Source organism: Epinephelus fuscoguttatus, linkage group LG7 (assembly GCF_011397635.1).
Source record: "Epinephelus fuscoguttatus linkage group LG7, E.fuscoguttatus.final_Chr_v1".
In the NCBI taxonomy this organism is placed as follows: domain Eukaryota; kingdom Metazoa; phylum Chordata; class Actinopteri; order Perciformes; family Serranidae; genus Epinephelus; species Epinephelus fuscoguttatus.
Window position 1 is genome coordinate 38,625,131 of NC_064758.1, and position 20,900 is coordinate 38,646,030.

The following is a 20,900-nucleotide window of genomic DNA, read 5'->3' on the forward strand; positions in this document are numbered from 1 at the left end:
ACTGGTTATTGTCTCTTATGATCAGTGTCTCGTGGCGAGATGGTTGGCTTTTTTGTAGCTTGAAGTCGCCCAGGTCTGTTGAGGATTAGTCAAAGACGGCTAAGCAGATGTCAGGCAGGTATGTTGGGGATGAAGGCGTAAAGCCGGTCTGTGACAGATGAAAGCTTGTAGCGAGAGCTCGTAGTGATAACGAGACACAGAAGGATCCTGCAGAAGATAAATAAACACAAGAGAGCAGGCGGAGTAATCAGCGCGACCAACTGGGCTCCATTTGGCGCTCCGCGGCGATAGCCTTTAGGTCAACGTACGTAGAGCAGCAGCACCAGCAGCAGCAGGTGGATGAAGCATCAGGACATGTCGTCTGCATCGTCCTGTGTTTCTGCTGCTTCACACATACACACACACACAACAACTTGCTTTACTTGCTTCCAAACATTTGGAAGTCTCTTTCCCAGCTTGTTGAATAATTCACAGATGTTCGGTTTCTGTCTGTGTGACGTTGCATCATTAAAAATAGATGGTCTTTGTTGTAGGCTTGAGAGATTGCAGAGTTCCACCCAGTGCACATCTTGTTTCAGTGTTGCCTCCCGTGTTTGGGATGTTGTATCCAAAAACGAGAGGGATCTGACAGCTGAAGGTAAGATGCATCCACCTCTTGCAGATGTGTGTGTTTGCCGGGATTGCAGTAGAGAGTAAAGTGTCGGTGGTAAATCAAGTCCTGAGTTGTATTTGTTTGGTGAACTGGGCGGCCTGCCAGATAGATTCCCTCTGGGTCAACAGAGGGCTGAAACTCCCACCTTCTGCAGAGAGGGAGGTGTGTTTAGGGAGTTGTAAAACTGAAGCAGACACCAAAGTGTCAAAGCAGCCTGGCAGTCTTTGGGTCAAGAGCAGCAGCTACAGTACAGGGTAGCGTAGTCCACTGCTCTGCCTCGGCTACACTGGCAGCTGTATGGTAATTAGTCCTAATCCTGAGGCTCACAGGACGGCAGGCAGGTGGCTGTAGCGGAGGACACACATGTCAGTGTTGGAATTACTCAGCGCTCTGCTGCTGCTGCGACACGATGCTGCGCTGTGAGAGAGTGAGGACAGACATGCTTCAGCTCTGAGAGATTTTTCATCATATTTTGTGCTTTTTGACGTTGCTGGAGCGCACCAAACGTCTGAAAATGAAGATCTTTTGCCGGTGGGATCACAGTGTGGTGGGTTGATTCGCATCATGTTGGCTGTTTGTTACTGTAGCGCATGTTCTCATTTGGTTTTCAAAGTATTTATCCTTATGTAAGCAATGGTTATCTCTGACGTTGTGCTTATTTGGAGAGATATGGAGCTGTTGTAAAGCAAGAGTAGCTGTCCTGCTGTAACTTTAATATCACTGTCACTTTCTGTCACTTTACTCTCTTTATGTCTGACTCCCTACTTTCACTCAGGCTCTCATTAAAATCTGAAAATGTGTGCCGGTCCCAGATGTAATGCTCAATGACGTACGCGTGCATGTTAAATAAGCGTTATCTAATGCACACTGGTGGATAGGCGCATAGTAAAATGCAGTAATGTGGGAAAAGAGGTTGAATTCCTGCAAAATTTTTAAAGGTTATGAAGATATTACCAGTTTGGTGATGAGTTTAAGACTCCTCCTGTGTCTTAATTATTTAGTTACATTACTCATCCAGTCTTTTATATTCAAAATGAATCTGTTTCTGACACGTATCTTTTGTCTCATTTTAAGGGTTTTTCCGCCTTTTGATTGTGACTTTAGTACAGCAATTTAAACTCAGTGCTTCACGAAGCTAAAACAAGTTCCTCTGACGTGAGCTGGAATTCACCCCCCTTTTTTGTATGTATACAAGTCGAAATGATGATACAGTGGAGAGAGCAGCGAGTCGTTCTATTATTCAAGCATGCAATAAGTAGTTAATGGAGTGCTGGGAGCTGCTGCATGTACACACACCCTGTTACGAAACAAGAGAGTGAATGAAGATCGGTTTTTATTTGGGTCACCCCGGCAGACACTTTCAGATATTCTCGGGTGCTCGTTTTGTATTTTTTACGTCTGATACGTGTCTGCATTTTGAGCGCGCAGCCTAAATTGACACAGAGTCAGGTCTTTTCTCAGGGCTGCATGCATGTGATGGTGAAATTCAATTTTAGATAAGTTAATGTTCTGTCCGTACTGGATATTATATTACCTCTTAAATGTAGCTCATTAGACGTTCTGTGTCACACTCCACTTCCTTCACATGTTTACCGAAAACCCTTCAATTTAGGAGTGACTCTAAGCTCTGATACCTGTGTGCCACTTCCTGTTGTTTGGCATTAAAGTGTTACATGTTATAAGTCATGAAAACGTTGGAGGCTAATTTCCAATTGAATCACACTGTGTTTATGTAATGATATGCGTCACACTCTCACATCTGTTGAGTTATGAAATGCCCCAGTGTGCCACGCAGGGAGATGGCATGCAGCTCCCATGCATACATGGACTAACACGTGAATGTTTCTACATGGTCGCACAGTGTATGATGATTTGGTTGGTTAATGGACTGTATGTACAGTACAGTGCACATCCAATGCTACTGGTATTCCAGGAACAGCACGTATGCAGCGCTTTACTGCAGGAAAGGGTTTTATTTCTTGTAATTAAAAGGTTAGACCAACTTCCAGTCAACAATCAGCTGGTGTGTTAACATTTTAGTATGGGTTAATTTGGGGTCTTATGTGTCTGGTTGCTTTCAGGACTTTTCGTATGACGACTCGAAGGTGGAGTTCAACGTAGATGCTCCTAATGGTGTGGTGATGGAGGGCTACTTGTTCAAGAGGGCCAGCAACGCCTTTAAGACCTGGAACAGGTAACTGAGATGGCAAAAATCTCTCTATCTACTGTAGTATATCACTTAGTGTAGACAGTGAATGAATTGCATAATGTTGTAATGTACCATGTAAGTTGGATATGGTTATATAGAGTTAGCAACTCTAAAATAAGGGGGAAATTTTCTCATTTACACAATATAAAATAAAATAAGACCTTACTGACTTAAATAATAAATATGTAAAATTGAAGAATTAAGGAGATGTTTGTAGAAAAAGCTAAATTATCAGGGTGTTAAAACGTCTTAAAATGTCTTAAATCCAATTTTATTTTATTTTTATTTTTTTCATTAATATAGAAAAATAAGACTTTATTGATTTAATTTAAAAATATGCTAAATTAAAAAAAATGTGGAGAAATTTTTGAAAAAAGCTAAAAACAATATACATTACAGCCCTCTAAAGACTTAAAATGTTTTAAATCTGATTTTATTTATTTATTTATTTTTATTTATTCAACAGAAACAGTGCACCGCTAATTAGCTGCACCAGAGTTAGCTACAAGCTCATTTTAATCTGAAGTCCCGGGGCAGGAAACAGAGAATAATGTTCTCAAAATAGAACACATTCATGACACAACTGTGTTAGCAGTAACAACCGCAAGACAACACAACATCAAGTCATCGCAACAACAACAATACAACTTCAACATTAAGATATAGCAATATTTCGTAATATCAGAGCAAGTGTTTGAGTTCATGTGTGATGGGTACATGATTATAGCCATGATTTCATGTTAGATATAAAACAACAAAAATAAAAGTCATTCAGTAGTCTTAAATTTGAATTTGTGAGGTCTGAATTGGCTGAAACATTTTTATCTCATTTTATTTATTAATATTTTAAATTTCTTTTTGTCAAAATGAGTCAAGCTTTCCGGTTTATAAGTCCACATTTCTGATGTTACAAATTTTTTTAAACCTTAACCTGAACTGATTACAGTGTGCTTACCTGTCTTACCTGCAAAATGTAGGTTAACCTCACACTCTCTAATAACCATATTTCTGCATAAAACCTACCTCTGCACAGGACCACATGCTGACGTTTATACATACCTGCAATGCTTGAATAAGAAAGATATTATTTGTGCAAAAATCTGAATTAAATTTGTTAAAAAATCATCTTTAAAAAGGTCTTAAAAAGCTTTAAATATAAGTGAGACCTGTAGACACCATGACTATTTAAGTGAATTTTAGTATCTGGGTAAAGGTATGCATGATTAAGTAAAACTTTTTGTTTGTTTTACATACTCTTTATAACTGGTTTTGTTTTGCGTTTCTGCGTCAAAAATTGCACTTGCTTCCTGAGTCATAACTCAGTGAAATCTGAACACAGACACATGATGCACACATTCATAGATTCAGGCTGACCTGCACTTCTTGAGGATGTCTCCATTTCAGATATGAATTCAAATAAACAGTAATAAATCCGTATAGAAATCGTAGAAAAAAATGCACTCCTTGTGCATCCAGATCTTCCTTGAGAATAATCACGTTTTTATCAAATCAAATCAAACTTTATTTGTATAGCACTTTTCATGCATTGAAAATGCAGCACAAAGTGCTTCACAGAATAAAAACATACAACAAAAATATTACATACATATTGAAAACCCGCCCCTCCTGAGAGCCAGAGCCTGAGAGAGAAATGGGCGGACTCTGGCTATATTCTTAAGATGATTAAAAACCTGTCTTTGTTACATTTTTGATGTGTGGAATAAAACTAAGCTCAGAGTCAAAAATGACGCCCAGGTTCTGTACACATTGTGAAGGTTTAAAATCTTGTAGTTTTGGTAAAAGTTTCTCTCTCTGGCCTTCAGGACCAATAATTAAAACCTCTGTTTTGTCCTGGTTGAGCTGTAGGAAATTCACTGCCATCCATGACTTGATATCTAAAATGCAGTTAAAAAGGGTATCAATTGGCCCTGCGTCATCAGGAGACACGGCGATGTACAGTTGCGTATCATCAGCATAACTATGAAAGCTGATGCCGTGCCTCCTGATGACGTCCCCATGGGGAAGCATATATAGATTAAAAAGAAGTGGACCTAAAATTGACCCTTGGGGCACCCCACACCTAATTTCATGCATTCTGGAGGAACATGTATCCATACTTACAAAAAAACAACGATCTGTGAGATAAGAGCTGAACCAGTTAAAAACAGTACCAGAGAGGCCCACCAGGTTTCTGAGTCTGTTTAATAAAATGTGGTGGTCTACTGTATCAAAGGCGGCGCTTAGATCCAGTAGTACCAAGACTGTGAATTTTTGTGAATCAACATTCAACCTGATATCATTTAAAATTTAAGTTTGCTTCAATATGAAAGTAATTCAGTGATAGCTGCCTGTACATCCATGGGCTAGGTAGTTAGTTAGTTTTGGTGGTGTAATATACGTACTTCCTGTTGACGAGTTGGGGGCTAAAAACTCTCGCTATACAGTGATAATACCATTGTATGAAATTTGTTATTATAGAAATGGAAATGATAACATGGTATAGAATATGATATAATGATATAGACATAGAATTTTACATCACTTCAGTATAGTAGTGATGTCATAATATATTGATATATGTAATATGTATAAAATTGTGTCATAAGCCAGATTTGTGGGCCTGTTTCTGTCCCTGTGTGGCAGGTTCAGGAGGTTAGTGAGGCCGTGATGTGAAGCAATATCATAAATTCATCTCACATGGTCACGATATTGCATTACCAGGAGCGAAACCCATTCCACTCAGTGTTTGTGATTTGTGTGCTGACCCTTAAAGATCATAAAGATATCCATCTGATATAAGTTATTTATCTGTCTCTCTCTCTCTAGGCGGTGGTTTTCCATACAGAACAGTCAGCTGGTCTATCAGAAGAAGCTCAAGGCAAGTCCATATATCCTGGAGCTATCAGCTTCCCCGGGGTAAAGTGGGCTCTCAGAGGTTAAGTGCAACCTTAATGGGAGAATGTTTTTTACCGTTATGGTGATCTTCACTGAAATCCATCATCACTCACCCGAGTGAGTGTTTGTGAGTCAGGAGATCAGTGCTGATATCCGAGCGCTGAATCTGGAGCCCACAGCGCGGCTTTCAGGTCATTTTAAATTCTCTGCTTGACATCAGTGTGTGTGAATATCCCATGGTCAGGTACTCCGAGGCTGCCAGCTGCCAGGAGGAGAAAAGCCTTATCAAGGAGGAACAGCTGTTTTGTGTTTGTGCTGTGTTTGATAAGCAGAGGAATGATAAGTTGTTTGTGTGTTGGCAGGATTCTCTGACGGTGGTGGTGGAAGACCTGCGGCTGTGCTCTGTGAAACCGTGTGAGGACATCGAGAGGAGGTTCTGCTTCGAGGTCGTCTCGCCCTCCAAGTAAGACTTTACTAACTGGGGGAATTAACGTGTAGTTTGGTTCTGATGCAGAATGGATGTTAATATCTGTGTTGATCCTCTGACTTTTCATCAGCGCCATCATCAGGTCGAACTTTTAAATCGTCCAATAATTTATCATTTTTGATCAAAGACCTGCAAAACTAAAACATCCCCATCAGCCTCCACTGTACTTTGTGTTTAGCACTAATTAGCAATTGTTAGCATGATAACACGTTCAACTAGATGATGAACATGGTGAACATTATGCCTGCTAAATATCAGCATGTTTTACAAAAAAATAGTAAATCCCTGTGCACAGCAGCGCAGTGCTTCTTCTAGGTGCCAGCTGGTGCAGGATAAATCACAGTCAAGAGTTCAAAAACTTCCAGCGCACACTAGAATATCAGGATTGACACAGAGTTTATTCAAAAATGTTTAACAACAAAAGGAGCGAACAACGCGTTTTGCTTGTTGCGTCATCAGATTCGAGTGTGTTCAGAGGCGAATCTGATGACGCAACAAGCGAAACGCGTTGTTCCCTCCTTTTGTTGTTAAACATTTTTGAATAAACTCTGTGTCAGTCCTGATATTCTAATCAGCACGTTTTGTTTTGTTTTGTTTTTTTTAGTTTTTTATTTGAACAAGTAATTTGCAAACATAAGGCAAATATCAAATAATCTTCCAGGATGCACTGGACACAACATCAGAGATAGAAAACACAAAGACAACAAACAAAACAAAAAAGACACAAGACAGAATAAATTTAGCTAAATAAACTTTAAATCAACCATAAATCAATAATTATTGAACAAAATATAAACAAAAACTACAAGACATAGTAAGGCTGAATAAGCAATTTTAAATATTCATTCATTGCCGATTATTTTATAGAAGTCTTTTGCACATTTGGAGTTTAAAACCCATTCATAGTTCTCAAACCAAATCTTGGTCTTAAAAATTCATTGGAAGGGTAAAAATTATTCATTGTTTTATAGTGAATTTCTTTTGTTTTGGATGGAACTGGGAATTTGAAGAACTTTGTTCGCAATTGGATACTGTTGATTGGTCGGTCGGGGTGGGAGTAGGCTCCTCCAAATCTGAGGCCATGATTCTCTGCCGGAAACCGGTGGATTGCCCCCTCCGGGTTGGGGGAAGAGTTACTGCCTCAAGCGAGGGTGTTCAAGTATCTCTGGGTATTATTCACGAATGAGGGTAGAATGGAGCGTGAGATGGATTGGCGGTTTGGTGCAGTTTCTGAAGTGATGTGGGCGCTGCGCCGGTGCGTCATGGTGAAGAGGGAGCTGAGCCAGAAGGCAAAGCTTTCGATTTACTGGTCCATCTACGTCCCAACCCTCACCTATGGTCATGAGCTCTGGGTAGTGACAGAAAGAATGAGGTCGCAGATACAAGCAGCGGAAATGAGTTTCCTCCGTGAGGTGTCTGGGCTCAGCCTTAGAGATGGGGTGAGGAGCTCAGACATCTGGAGGGAGCTCAGAGTAGAGCCGCTGCTCCTTCACGTCGGAAGGGGTCAGTTGAGGTGGTTCAGGCATCTGATCAGGATGCCTCCTGGATGTCTCCTGTTAGAGGTGTTCAGCACGTCCCACTGGTAGGAGGCCCCGGGGCAGACCCAGAACATGCTGGAGGGATTATATATCTCATCTGGCCTGGGAACACCTTGGGGTCTCCCAGGAGGAGCTGGAAAGAGTTGCTAGGGAGAGGGATGTCTGGGGGGCTTTGCTGATAAGCGAACAAAAATGGATGGATGATTGGTCAAATAGATATAAAATAAGATATCAGCACGTTAGCATTGTCATTGTGAGCATGTTAGCGCATGATTGGAAAAAATGGCTTTCTTTGCCCAAACTACTCTGAAAGAATCAGATCTGTGTCACAGGAGAGGAAATAAATCAGATTTGGGCCACATTAGCTTGTAATGTGAACATATTCTAAGTACAGCCTCACAGAGCTGCTCGTTTGGTTGTTGATGCCTGTTTTTCTTTGATTAGAATTAGAATTAGCATTAGAATTAACGTTTACAGATCTGTACATACGGTTCGTCACGATTTATGATACTAATACAGCTTTGATTGTCCGTTTTACAGGAGCTGTATGCTTCAGGCTGAGTCTGAGAAGCTGAGACAAGCGTGGATTCAGGCGGTTCAAGCTAGCATCGCTTCAGCCTACAGAGAGAGCCCAGACACCTACTACATAGAGGTAAGTCACACGTAGAAATATGTGTGAGTTTGTGTAGGAGATTTTATTTCACTTAAGTATGAGTTACTAGTTACTAGAATATTTCCATTTTATGTTATTTTATACTTTTACATTTTAGAGGGAAATATTGTACCTTTTACTGCTTTACTGCTTTTTTTGCAGATTAAATTTCACACCTAAAATTAAATATATGCTCCTAAAATGCTGCATTGTTATAGATTAAATATAAAATTAGCTTCACCAAGATAAGGCACAACATTAAAGGAACAGTTTGGCGTTTAAGATGAGAAAGTCATACCAGTCTTTAATCTGTATCGTAGATATAAAACTACAACCAGCAGATAGTTAGCTTAGCTTAGTTTAGCTTAGCATAAAGATGGGAAACAGCTAGCCTGGCTCTGTCTGAAGGTAAAACAAATCCAGCGATTAAAAAGTCTGAAGCTAAATTTATAATATAACTTCATAGATTTTTTAATGTCTTTTGATATGTAATTTATTTTGATGCTAATAAATGGCTAATTTTGTATGTTTATGTTCAGCATCTGGACAGAACGGCCTCTCCGTCCACAAGCAGTATCGACTCAGCCAGCGAGCCGCGGGAGCGCAGCGTCCGAGGGGAGACCATCCTGCAGCGGATCCAGTGTCTGCCGGGGAACGAGCAGTGCTGTGACTGCGGCCAGGCTGACCCTCGCTGGGCCTCGATCAACCTGGGCATCCTGCTGTGCATCGAGTGCTCCGGCATCCACAGGTAGAGACCAGAAAGACTGTTTTTTCCCAAAAAATATTTGAGATTTTGGGGTGAACTGTCCCTTTAAAGTAAAGTAACAATCAGAAGAAAAGGCATTTTTGAGTGGAAGGGACTTAAAGTAAAAGATCTGAATATTTCTTTCACCTCTGCCAGTGTTACTGTGTGCGTACTGGCACTGCAGACAGGAAGTGGTGCCAACTGTCTGTTACTTTGGCCTTACTTTGTGCTGTTAAAGGCGCCGAGCACGCTCTGCCACTCACACACACACACACTGCTGAAGGGATTAAAGTGTGTTGCGTATTGGATCAGTCTCTGACCGAGAGTTTTCATTGACGGAGGCGAAGTGAGAAGATAAAGACGAGCCGCAGTGCTGAGACACACACAGTGAACGAGCCATTGAATCGTTTAATTCAGTGTCAGACCCTGGTGAACATGATGTAATGCTGTTGAGCGAAGGCATCACACTGCAGATAAACACGCAGGTTTGTTTTCAAGCTCCCGGCTGGAATAAAATATCCCTCAGGAGCTGTATGTGTGATTTTGAAGTTGCAATTATGACTGCTGATGTAATCACAATCCTCATCCGTGTGCGTGTGTGTGTGTGTGTATGTGTGTGAGACCACCTGTTGAATATTCATGCTCCTTTTCGGGACTCGTCCTCTCACAGTGGGATCAGACATCTTGTTACAATGCAGGGGGACAGGCGAAAAGGAGAAACACAGTATCGGTGTGTGTTTTTTTCTCTACTGTGCCTCGGTTGCCTGGATACCAGACAGCTTCATCGGTGGAACGTAGTGATTTGCATGACATTAGGAGCGGCTTCTCTCATTTCCCTCAGGATGAAACTCTTGTGATGTTAGATCCTTGCAGCTATTCAGACCAGGTCACCGTACAACTGCAGCGCATGATTCATTTGTAAAACTTTCCTTTTGAAAGAATATAAACTCCTCTTGTTTCCTGGTGCTGGGCGCCATCTGTCGTCCTTATAACAAAGTAAATTTCCTCACCTTCACCTCTAAATTGTTAAACTACAGAACATGAACTTAAAATATGTTTTTTGTTGCAGGAGTCTCGGAGTTCACTGTTCGAAGGTTCGCTCACTCACACTGGACTCATGGGAACCAGAATTATTAAAGGTACAGTTTGTCTCAGCAGTGTCCTTATTTGCATATGAAGCTACAGCCAGAAGACAGTTAGCTTAGCTTAGCTTAGCATGCAGACTGGAAGCAGGGTGAAACAGTTAGCATTCTCAGTCATCCAGGTCATGGTAATCTTAAGTGCTGTATCATAAGCAACTGGACTTGCTTGAGTTTCTTAAAGACTCCAGCGTGTTCTGGTTTACCCCAGGGCCTCCTACCAGTGGGACGTTCTTGGAAACTCTTTCGCCTAGACACTCTTCTAGAAACTCTTTCTGTTACTCTCTGATCTAAAGCGGCTTCAGAATTCCACACATCTGCCACACTGGCGGGTAAATGTTTGTATGAAAATCGTCATATCATTGTGCAGAATTGTGTAAATTTGCAGGAAAGCCCAATCAGTCTTCGTTCAGCATTGGCAGTATAGAAACAAAATCGGGGAGTGCAGCAAAATGCCGCCTACCTACTTTTGTTTATACAGAATGCACCTTCTTCGGGGCAATGGGGGGCATGAGCAAGTAACAAAACGTGTAGCTCAGCGTGTGACGTAAGTGATGTGGGAGGGAAGCCATGGCTGGTCAGTCCTTCGGCAATTCTCTCGTAAGTCGGCCCGTTCCTCACCGTCCCCGTCATCTGATGGTTAATGGCCTCTTTGTTTGCGAGGACAAGGAGGGCGCGCAATTCCTTGTCTCCTCAGTTGCTCATCTTTACAGTGTCTGTCAGGTTTGTGTTTCCCTCTTGCTACTAGCTGCTCAGCTATCAGCTGTTTCCTGTTTATCCACCGCCAGTGGCTCGCATGTGCGGTGTCATCAACAGCTCCTCCCACAAGTCATCAACAGCCCCTCCCGTTGCGAAAGGCCACCTCGGTCTGTTTAAACTGAAAGGGTTCCATCAATATGTCTACCCTACGAGGCGGAAAATTGGGCACCTCGGATCAACTCGCCAATCCGCCTCTGTGTGTCTAAACGCTCGCAGCTTGCCAGCAAAACGGCCCAACATTCACGGAAGATCTGGCAGTGTAAAAGGGGCTTAAGTTTGGTATTATTTACAGTCACACTGCTTCTGTCCTGTGCTGTCTGTCCGTGTCCGAGTTTGACACTCAGAAACCAGGACTTTATGTTGCATTCAGGTGCGCTAGTGTTGTCAGGTGGGAAATGTAGGATTATCATACCAGAGACTCAAAATTATCGTATTTTGAGGGAAATTATCATACACCCGTCATAACCAAAATAACAAGCCTAATGATGTGCTACAGGCAAATGTAGTCACTCTAGTGTTTACTTTTTTGTCATAGAGAAACCGTATTCATGATAACTGACAAGAAAATAAAGAGTAATCTGGCTTCACTTAGTCTCGTCTAGTCTAGCGTCTCGTGGGGCGGGCGCAGCTGACCATTCAGCCAGTCGTACTCGTTGTTCTGAGACAAACGTCACCTGTATAGAGTGCCGAAGTCACGCCCCTTCCGGTGAAGCTCATGGGACCTTAGATCAGAAAAAATATGAATGGCAGTGAATGAGGAGAGAAGTATTATCTTTTGGTCCTGTTTGAGTTGTGACATTAAATCCAAATATGTCGTTAATGAATTTAAAACATACATTTTAAGGTCAAGAAAGTCATACTTTGTGGTAAAACTGTTGAGATATAAGCTTTTGAAAAAAATGTAATTAGAAAAACTACACAGGAGGTGGTCGCGTATGTGACGTCATAGCTTTCGCTCGCTTCCTGCAGCTTGGAGTGACTGCAACCTGGCACAAAACACACAGACATTTTCAATCATAAATCGATTAATCATAAAACAGTGGAATTTCAGCGGGGAGGCCAAGCTGCAGGAAGCGAGCGAAAGCTATGGCGTCACATACGCGACCTCCTCCTGTCTACTCTTGAGTCTTTCTAATTAAAAAGCTTGTATCTCAACAGTTTTACCACAAAGTATGACCTTCTTGACCTTAAAATTTATGTTTTAAATTCATTAACAACACATTTAGATTTCATGTCGCAACTCAAACGGGAACAAAAGATAATATTGCTCTCCTCATTCACTGCCATTCATATTTTTTCCGATCTAAGGTCCCATGAGCTCTACCAGACGGGGCGTGGCTTCGGCACTCTATCTCACGCTAAGCAAAGCGCGATTAGCTGGAAACATGTCACATGGGAACAAATGCCTTCAGGGTTCACAAAAAAACTCTGGCATACTCGTTACAACCACACATTCACGAAATGATCAAATTATCGTACATTTGGCCTTTTTTGGGATTATTGATCATACATCATACAGAGGGCCAAATTATCGTACAAATACGATAATTATCGTACACCTGGCAACACTGAGGTGTTGATCATCGCAATATTGAACAGTGCTGTCACACATCACAGATTTTCCTCACATCCTGCAGCAGGCGTACTGATGGACAGATTTTTTAACCTCCGTACAGAGCCAGGCAGCTTTTTCCCCTTTTTCCCAGTCCTAATGCTAAGATAAACTAAACATCTTCTTGCGTTAGCTCCTGAGTTAATGGGACAGATGTGAGAGTTGTATCGATCTCCTCCTCTAACTCTCAACAAAAATGTCATGTCTGTTTACTTTGTAGTTGATGTGTGAGCTTGGAAACAGCGTCATCAACCACATCTATGAAGGTTCATACCAAGAACAAGGTCTAAAGAAACCGTTACCGTCCAGTTCAAGGTAAGAATTCATTAAACACAGCCAATCAAATTAAATCTGTTACTTCTGAGCTAGTCTCTGATTTGTTGTGTGATTTGTTTCAGGCAGGAGAAGGAGGCCTGGATTAAAGCAAAGTACGTAGAGAAGAAATTCCTGAAGAAGCTGGGCTCCACGGAGATACTCATCAACGGAGAGAGGAAGTCGGAGCGGCGGTGGAGCGTGAAGAAGTGTCGGAGGCACAACAGCGCCACCACCGTACCAAAAACACGGCGAAGATACCGACAAGAGCCTGGAAGCATCTCCCCGTCGACCCTCTCCGCAGGTACTTCAGCGGATCTCTGTCTGAAAGGATTGTTTGCATTGTTTGTGCTTCTAATGTCTTACCATTACACTAAAGTGACAGACCGCAGCGTCTGATTTTCTCACAAATATAAGAGCATGTATGACTTTCTCTGTGTTATTGAAGGACAGAAGTGAGAGGGTTTAAAAGACAGGTAGAGCGGTGTATCATCTGCAAAGCTACGAGAAGAGATGTGATGATGTATTATCTGTCCCAGGGGTGGCATGTACAGGGTGAACCAAACGTTTGGTTTTGTTCTGTTCTAAGAAAAGACTTTTCTCTGGTTTTCTCACAACATGCTTTCACCTTTGTTTCTCTCACAGCAGCTGCTAAGTTCAGACGAGACTCCCTGTTCTGTCCCGATGAGCTGGACTCTCTCTTCTCCTACTTCGACACAGGATCTGGGCCTCGAAGTAAGCGGCTCACTATTTTGACAGTCTGTTCCAAATAATTGGCAATGAACTTCACAGGTGACTCCAAGATACCCAGGGCTTTGACTATGAGACTATCACATGCTTGAAACTTGTGTTTGTGTACCAGACTATGGTGTGTTTGCACTTGTTGGCATGGTTCTGTGCCATTTAAAGAATACTGATGAGCCAGAAAGAGACAGCGGTGACTAATGTGTCCATGTTCTGGCATCTCCCGGTCCGGCAGGCTTAAGCAGTGACAGCGGGTTGGGAGGCAGCACAGATGGCAGCACGGACATCCTGGTGTTTGGCTCAGTTGTGGACAGCGTCACAGAGGGTGAGTCCAGAGGAGGTGTAACAGATGGTCTCTTAGCTGTTACGCACAGTGTAAATTTAATTTGCTTCCTTTAATTCAAGTACACACTTGCTTCTCTTTGTGACACACATTTTGTATATCACTTGTTGCTTATACATGAGTCTCCTCTTCTTGTCCTCAGAGTGTGAGGTGTCAGAGGACTCAAGCGGTGAAGCTGAGTTGGAGGCTGAGCCGGAGACATCAGACCCGGAGGACATCAGGGACCTTCATCCCGGAGCGCTGCTTTTCAAAGCCTCGAAAGCCCGCAACCTGCCCGTCATGGCCGAAGCACTGGCTCATGGGGCAGATGTCAATTTGGTCAATGATGAGGACGAAGGAAAGACGCCCCTCATACAGGCCGTAATCGGGGTGAGTCAGTTGACTGCAGTACCAGAAATGAGTCATATAGGAAGAACCATGTTAGTGCATCTCTAATGTTTTATTCATAGAACAAAACAGTTGTTAATGTCCTCTGAGGGTCTGGATGAGCTTTGTCAAGTCTGTGAAAATAATTCTGATGATGTCATAGCGATGAAGTATGAAGGTTATTTCATCTCGGGTTTAGAGACTTCAAAATTTAAATGGATAGCCTGTGTTACAAATTGAAAGGGAGCATGGAGGTCGAAGTTCGTTGACATTTACCAGTTCCACAGAATCTTTTTGGAGAGTGTCTTTGGAGCTTGACCCATGTTAGAGACCAAAGGCAGGATATCGTACCATTTTTTAAAAAAAACTCTGTCTCTTGCTATTCACTGCTTTATGGAAGTACAGTACTTAATAACTGGAGAAGCTGTGTTTAATTAAATACCTCATGCAAATTTTGTTGTCAAAGTAATCAAAACTATTTGGTGTAACACTACATTCTTATTGTAAGATACGATACTTTTATTTTACCTTTTTATCTCAAAAAACAAGTTACACTGTGACTGAAAAATATATTTATTTAGTGCCAATAGCGGCCATTTTTAGGTTTAGTCTCCTCATCTGGAGGGATGCCAAAGAGGCCAACCTGAAAACCGCAACACTGGTTTTCAAGTGTCCATCCATGTCATTCTGGTGAATGCTATATCTCCGAACATCTTGAGGAAGTTTCTTTACTTCAGTCGGGACCTCTTTAGTCAAATAAAACTTTATTTCAATTTGCAGGATTATATTTGGTGGTATGGCTCTGTTCTGGGGCCTCTCTGCCTTTCCTCGGCCTATGCAGACAGCCTGAAGCGGAGAGAGCAGACCTCTCTGCCCTTCCATGCGCCTACATGCAAGAGCAGCAGCAAAGACCCCCCAGGAACAGAACATAGCAGCATCAGTGACAAACAAAAATGGCATTGATAAGTCAGATACAGCATGAAAAGGAGGAGCTGGGTTGGAGGCAGGTTGCAAAGCAGTTTGCAGAGGAAGCAGCAACAGTATGCAGGCCAGAGCAGCTTAAATAGGGCGCCCTGAATGAGATTTGCCAGTTGGTTGCATAGAAAGGAATCATGTGATTTTCAGTATCAGCTGACTCCCTTGCATCAATCAGCTGCTCCATCAGTTGATTGGGCTGTTTGAGATTAGCTGATGTAGCCGGGATGTGACCTGAGCTTGACATCATGTCCTGCCTGAACTAACGCTATGCTCAATTTTGGCACAAAGGTCGACTTGGACTCAAAAATTAACTGATTAGGATTTGCTGGTCAAAGGTCATTGTGACCTCACGATACACATTTTTGGCCATAACTCAAGAATTCATTTCAGTGATGACATTTTATATCCAAAAGGTCAACTTTATTGTGACATCATAAGGTTCTGGCCCAAAAAAAAAAAAAACACCTTTCTGGGCGTTATTCAATGTCGTAACTATTTGCAGGTGAAGCACACCTGTACTGCTGTCAAGCAAACTTGTACCGTTACTTTATTTTAGGGTTCGTTGATCGCCTGTGAGTTCCTGCTCCAGAACGCTGCTGACGTCAACCAGAGGGACGCCAGAGGGAGGGGCCCCCTGCATCACGCCACATATCTGGGACACACGGGGTGAGTCATGAAGCAGAGCGTTAAGTACTCACTGCGGACTGCATTTGTAGCACTTCTAACCACAGCTCAAAAAGTTTGCATTTCAATAAAACATGCTCTGGTGGCTACACAATAGGCTTAATGGCAAGAAAAGTCATACAAACTAGGGATGCACGATAATATCAGCACGTCGTTGATATCAGCCAATATCGGCTTCTGATGATTATGCTAACGATTAAATCTCACAAACGTGCACCTCTTCATGAACAGGTGACATTTATCAGCCTGAAACTTTACAACCAGTTTGTGCAGTTTTGTGAATCCAACTTGGAGCACAAACCTCAGAGAGAAAAAAGGAAGAGAGACTTAGGATAAGAATACCAATGTTACTGCGTGATGCTATTGACCGCAGCTGCTCTGTTAGTCACAGTAATTGTATTATTTGCTGTGACTGATCTTTGTTTCTCTGGTATTTTCAGGCAGGTGTGTTTATTCCTAAAACGAGGAGCTACACAGAACGACGAGGATGAGGATGGCCAGGACCCTTTGAGTATCGCTGTGCAGCAAGCCAATGCAGACATTGTCACACTGTACGTTCATTAACATAAATACTTTCCGTTAAGTTTTTTTGTTTTGCTCTCCAGCTTTAATTGATTTTTTCTACCTCCTTCTTTCCACCAGGCTGCGTCTGGCCAGGATGAACGAGGAGATGCGGGAGTCGGAGGGACCGTTCGGACAGCCAGGTCAATACCCAACCAGCAGCCCCACTGAGCAGCAGTATAAGAAATGCATTCAGGAGTTTATCTGTCTCAATATAGCCGAGTGCTAGAGTCCAGTCAGGTCACAGTGCAGGGGGTGCCAGTAGACGTATGACTGACTGAGAGAGACATGCTGGAGCTCGTGTCCTCCACTTGTTTCCTCATCACCAGATTAACTACTTCTTCTCTACATCAGATATATCAGAATAACTCCTCTCCCCAGCACAGTCCGCTGACTTCACACCCCAGCAGTCAGCTCCTCACTCAGGATCACATGAGAACTCAGTTTTAACCTCCTTCAATGATGTCAGATCTGACCGACTGATGATGAGCTCATCAGTCCAATCACAGCAGAGTTGGAAATCACTGCCAGGAAAGGGTTAGCCACCTTTCTCTTTTTTTTTAAGATTATCCAGCAGCACTATCATCAAGCAATCACTAGACCACTGATGGAGGCGTCAGCAGTGTGTTCAGGAACAGCTTTGCCCATTTATTTAGAGGTTTTCTAGGGTACAGGGTGCTCTGAACCAAAGATCTGCCGCAGCTCATCTGTCCCCACACTTCTGTTTTTTAATTCCATCTTGTGATTGAGTTGTTGTGTCATAGTGCGAAGTGGAGGGGAGATATGGTGGGTGCCCCTTGTTCTGGAAGTAAAAGTCCCATTCATTAGTCCCATAGACAATGGTACCACCTCTATGGCATGAGAATCTCCTGGTTAAATCGCCAGTAGGGAAGATTTAAACCTGCACTAAAATAAGTATCTATTTATTTGATATCAAGTTGAAAGTACAATCCTGTGTGTAAAGATTTTGTGGGTTGGAGTTAACTACGACTCCCATGGTGCATCTCGGCAGGAAACATCCAATCACAGAGCTTTCATTCAGAGTTTACAATTTGCACTTTTAATTTCTTGGCCACTTTTGGATAAACTCAGCAGCTATAGCACTAAATTTCTCCCCAGCTTCAACAACAAAGCACTTTGAATTCACTCCCGCTCTGGTTTGTGTTTCTACCTGGGTTCTTCACCATGGCAACAGCAGCCAAGGCTCATGGGTACTGTAGTATTCAGAGCCGTCTGCTGTCCCTAAAGGATGGAGAAAACATGATTTCTTAGAAATGAAATAGACATAATTAAAACTTAATGAAGACAGAGTATGAGGGCCAGGCTTATGGAGAGAAAATGAGAGGCTGAAGATTTCTCAGAAAGGAAATTTATTTATTTATTTATTTATTTATTTAACATTTCAAGAATAAAGTCAAAATGTTGAGAATAAAGTCGACATTACAAGTGTAAAGGTGAATTTTTGAGAATAAATCAAACTACAAGCATTAGCGTGTATGGCTGCCTCAACAAAATGCTTTGCGTGGTTGATTTGGTGAAATTGTACTTCAGAATTGGTTTCAGTAACACAGGGTTATTTCTCTTTCAGTGCATAAACACGATGTGGTAATAACTAGCAGGACTTTCAAGAGATTGTGTTAAAAATTGTGCCAAATTTTCAGAAGAAGAAACCAAACAAACTCAGAAGAGGCGTCCACATTAATGCAAACTGAAATAGTTGGTCACGGACAGATGCAAGGGTGTCGATTGTTACGCCCAGATGCAATACAAAGAGGATATGTTGTATCAGAAGAGACAATTTGATAAACCAGAGGAGTTGACTTTATTCTCGACATTTGGAGTTAAACCTTTGAGACCTTGGCTTGATTTCTTTCAAAAACATGGGAAGAAGGCAATAAGCAACAAAAAAGACCCCAAAATGTGCAAGAAATTAGTAAAAAGAGAAATTTAAAAACAATAAAATTAGTCAGAAAAACAACAACAAACAAACAAACAAACAAACAAAACAATTGGAAAAAGTGGTTAAAAATGACAATGATTCTGTACCATAATTTTAAATATGTAATAATAATAATAATAATAATAATAATAATTATAAATATAATTTTTCCCTAGCTTTTTTCCTGCAGTTTTTATTTATTAAATAATTTTCTAAACCTATTATTTTTTGCAGTTTGTGGGACAGTTTGCTGAAGTTGCTCGTTGCCTTTTTTTTCCCCATGTTTTTTTTTAAATCTTGTAAAAGGTGTCTGAAGCAGCACAAGAAAAGTGATGTCACTCCAAGTTTCAAAGGGTTAATTCTTGAAATGCAAAAAATCTTCTTCCTCATTTTTTTTTTCTTATGCCCGGCACTAACACTGAAAGTTTGACCTTTCTTCTCTACATTCAGACTGTATGCTCATGATTATTATATTATTTATGTTAAATTAAAACTAATCTTCTTCCTCTCATTTTTTCCCCCTAATGCCTAGGCCTAAAATACTTTTCCATAGTAAACCTACAGGGGATATTGTATAAAGACATTTTTTTAAATATATATAAAGAATGGGGAAAAATGACTTCCAGAACCAGCGGCTCGTCCCACTTGGTGACTCTCCACAGTTTTCATTGCACAGATGAGTCGGGGAATGACGCCAAATTGTCTTGTACAGGGTGGTGCAGCCAGTTCAACCTGCCTGTTGATGGTCAGTCCAATCAGAGCTGTTCTTTTTTACTGACTTGTGATAAAATGGTGGAGCTCTTGTATTTAAACCGTGACGGTCGTGAGGGGAAACTGTGAGGCTGCGATAACCGTGACTGAGAGTAAATGATCACAGAAGAAGAATCATTTCTCCGTATTGAACGAGAGATTGATCAAGTAAAGCTTTTACGTTTAATTAAAAGCGGAATTATGCACTTTTTTTCTTACAGTGATTTGTTTTCCTCATATGTCGTCGAACCTTCCTTCCTTTTTCATTTTTTTTTTTTTTCGGAATAAGTTGGAATGCTTTTGTTTTAATTTATGACGAAACGTCCGGAGCAATAGTGCAATGATTATTTCAGTACAGATAATCAGTATTTTTTCTATTATGTTTGACAACAATGCAGATGGTATTTTTTTAAGCTGGATATATTTTGTTAGATTTTATTTTGCCGAGCACTCACACACATAGCACCAGTACTATATTCTCATGATGAGAACGAGCCAGTGCTCCACAGTTTCATAATATATAATCAGTGGTGGAGTAATTCTGCAGTAAACGCTGCAGAGGAAGACGGACACTTTTTTGATAAATCACACTAACATGTAGTACTGTATTTACAGTATTTGTATATGTTAAAAATGTTTGTTTATGGTATTCTAATGTATCACTATATTAGAGTTGGTCTTTGTTTATAGTGCATGGGTGGCTGTTGCCCAGGTCTTCCTCAGCCCTGTTGCTTTTTGTTTACTTCTGTGCCCAGTGTATGTGAATATTTGACATTTAGTATTGTTGAATGATGTTGATATCCATATTATATACTGCCAAATCATGACAGCAGTGCATGGAGCGACAGTCATGACAGAGATAGATGCAAACAGACTGAACACAGCTTCCTCACCGTCTTCCATTGGCTGGTTAGTGCAAAAAGCTTGATGACAATGAACATGGCTGCCGCCCAAAACTGTATTTGATGATCCTGTTTATGCTCTAAAATGATGTCAGGTCTGACGAGTATGTTTAACTCCCCTGGTTGCTCACAGTAAACGGCAGTAATCCAGAAACTGTTTGTTAAAGCACTGAACAGTATGAGACTGACCACTGCTGTTTTCACATGTGGCAAAATTAGCTTAAAGGAAAAATTTTTTCCCAAAGATGTTGCTTGTCTTTGACAAACGCTATGGACTGTTAGGGTTTAATCAAACCAAAGACCACAGACAGTTTTTTCAGAGTGCCAGAAAGTGTTTTATGTTAGTGTTTTCTGTCCCATGGTAAGCCACGAATCCAAAGGGGTTGTATGAAAATTATTCAGATGGCAGGACTGAGCCTCAACTTTATAAGACCCTGCCTTCGGCTATTAATCCTTAGTCTGGACCCTCTCCTTTACTTAGAAAATCCTCCCACTTAATTTCTCAACTCACCCCTTATTTTACGCCTAAACATTAATTGAACAGTCCCTGAAAGTCTTGTGTCTGCAGACCTCCAGTGGTTTAACTTCTCAGCTTGCTGCAGTGATGTACAGGTGTGCTCCAGGACCCTGTGA

General features: G+C 41.5%; 1 protein-coding gene across 4 annotated transcripts in view; it reads left to right on the forward strand.

The window, feature by feature from the left end:
* The window catches only part of acap3a (ArfGAP with coiled-coil, ankyrin repeat and PH domains 3a), a 56,059-nt gene that overhangs the window by 29,497 nt on the left and 5,662 nt on the right, over positions 1-20,900 (forward strand). The window contains exons 1-15 of one of the 4 annotated variants that reach the window (XM_049581383.1): positions 948-1,199; positions 2,734-2,846; positions 5,688-5,739; positions 6,119-6,219; positions 8,322-8,433; positions 8,973-9,181; positions 10,248-10,317; positions 12,909-13,003; positions 13,087-13,304; positions 13,646-13,735; positions 13,971-14,069; positions 14,230-14,456; positions 15,988-16,097; positions 16,556-16,666; positions 16,758-16,819. In XM_049581383.1, coding sequence (XP_049437340.1) covers positions 1,167-1,199; positions 2,734-2,846; positions 5,688-5,739; positions 6,119-6,219; positions 8,322-8,433; positions 8,973-9,181; positions 10,248-10,317; positions 12,909-13,003; positions 13,087-13,304; positions 13,646-13,735; positions 13,971-14,069; positions 14,230-14,456; positions 15,988-16,097; positions 16,556-16,666; positions 16,758-16,819 — 1,702 coding nt within the window. In that variant the 5' untranslated portion in view covers positions 948-1,166. Of the gene's footprint in view, positions 1-947; positions 1,200-2,733; positions 2,847-5,687; positions 5,740-6,118; positions 6,220-8,321; positions 8,434-8,972; positions 9,182-10,247; positions 10,318-12,908; positions 13,004-13,086; positions 13,305-13,645; positions 13,736-13,970; positions 14,070-14,229; positions 14,457-15,987; positions 16,102-16,555; positions 16,667-16,757; positions 16,820-20,900 lie in introns of those variants that run through there. The other 3 variants (XM_049581380.1, XM_049581381.1, XM_049581382.1) reach the window with 3 other exon arrangements.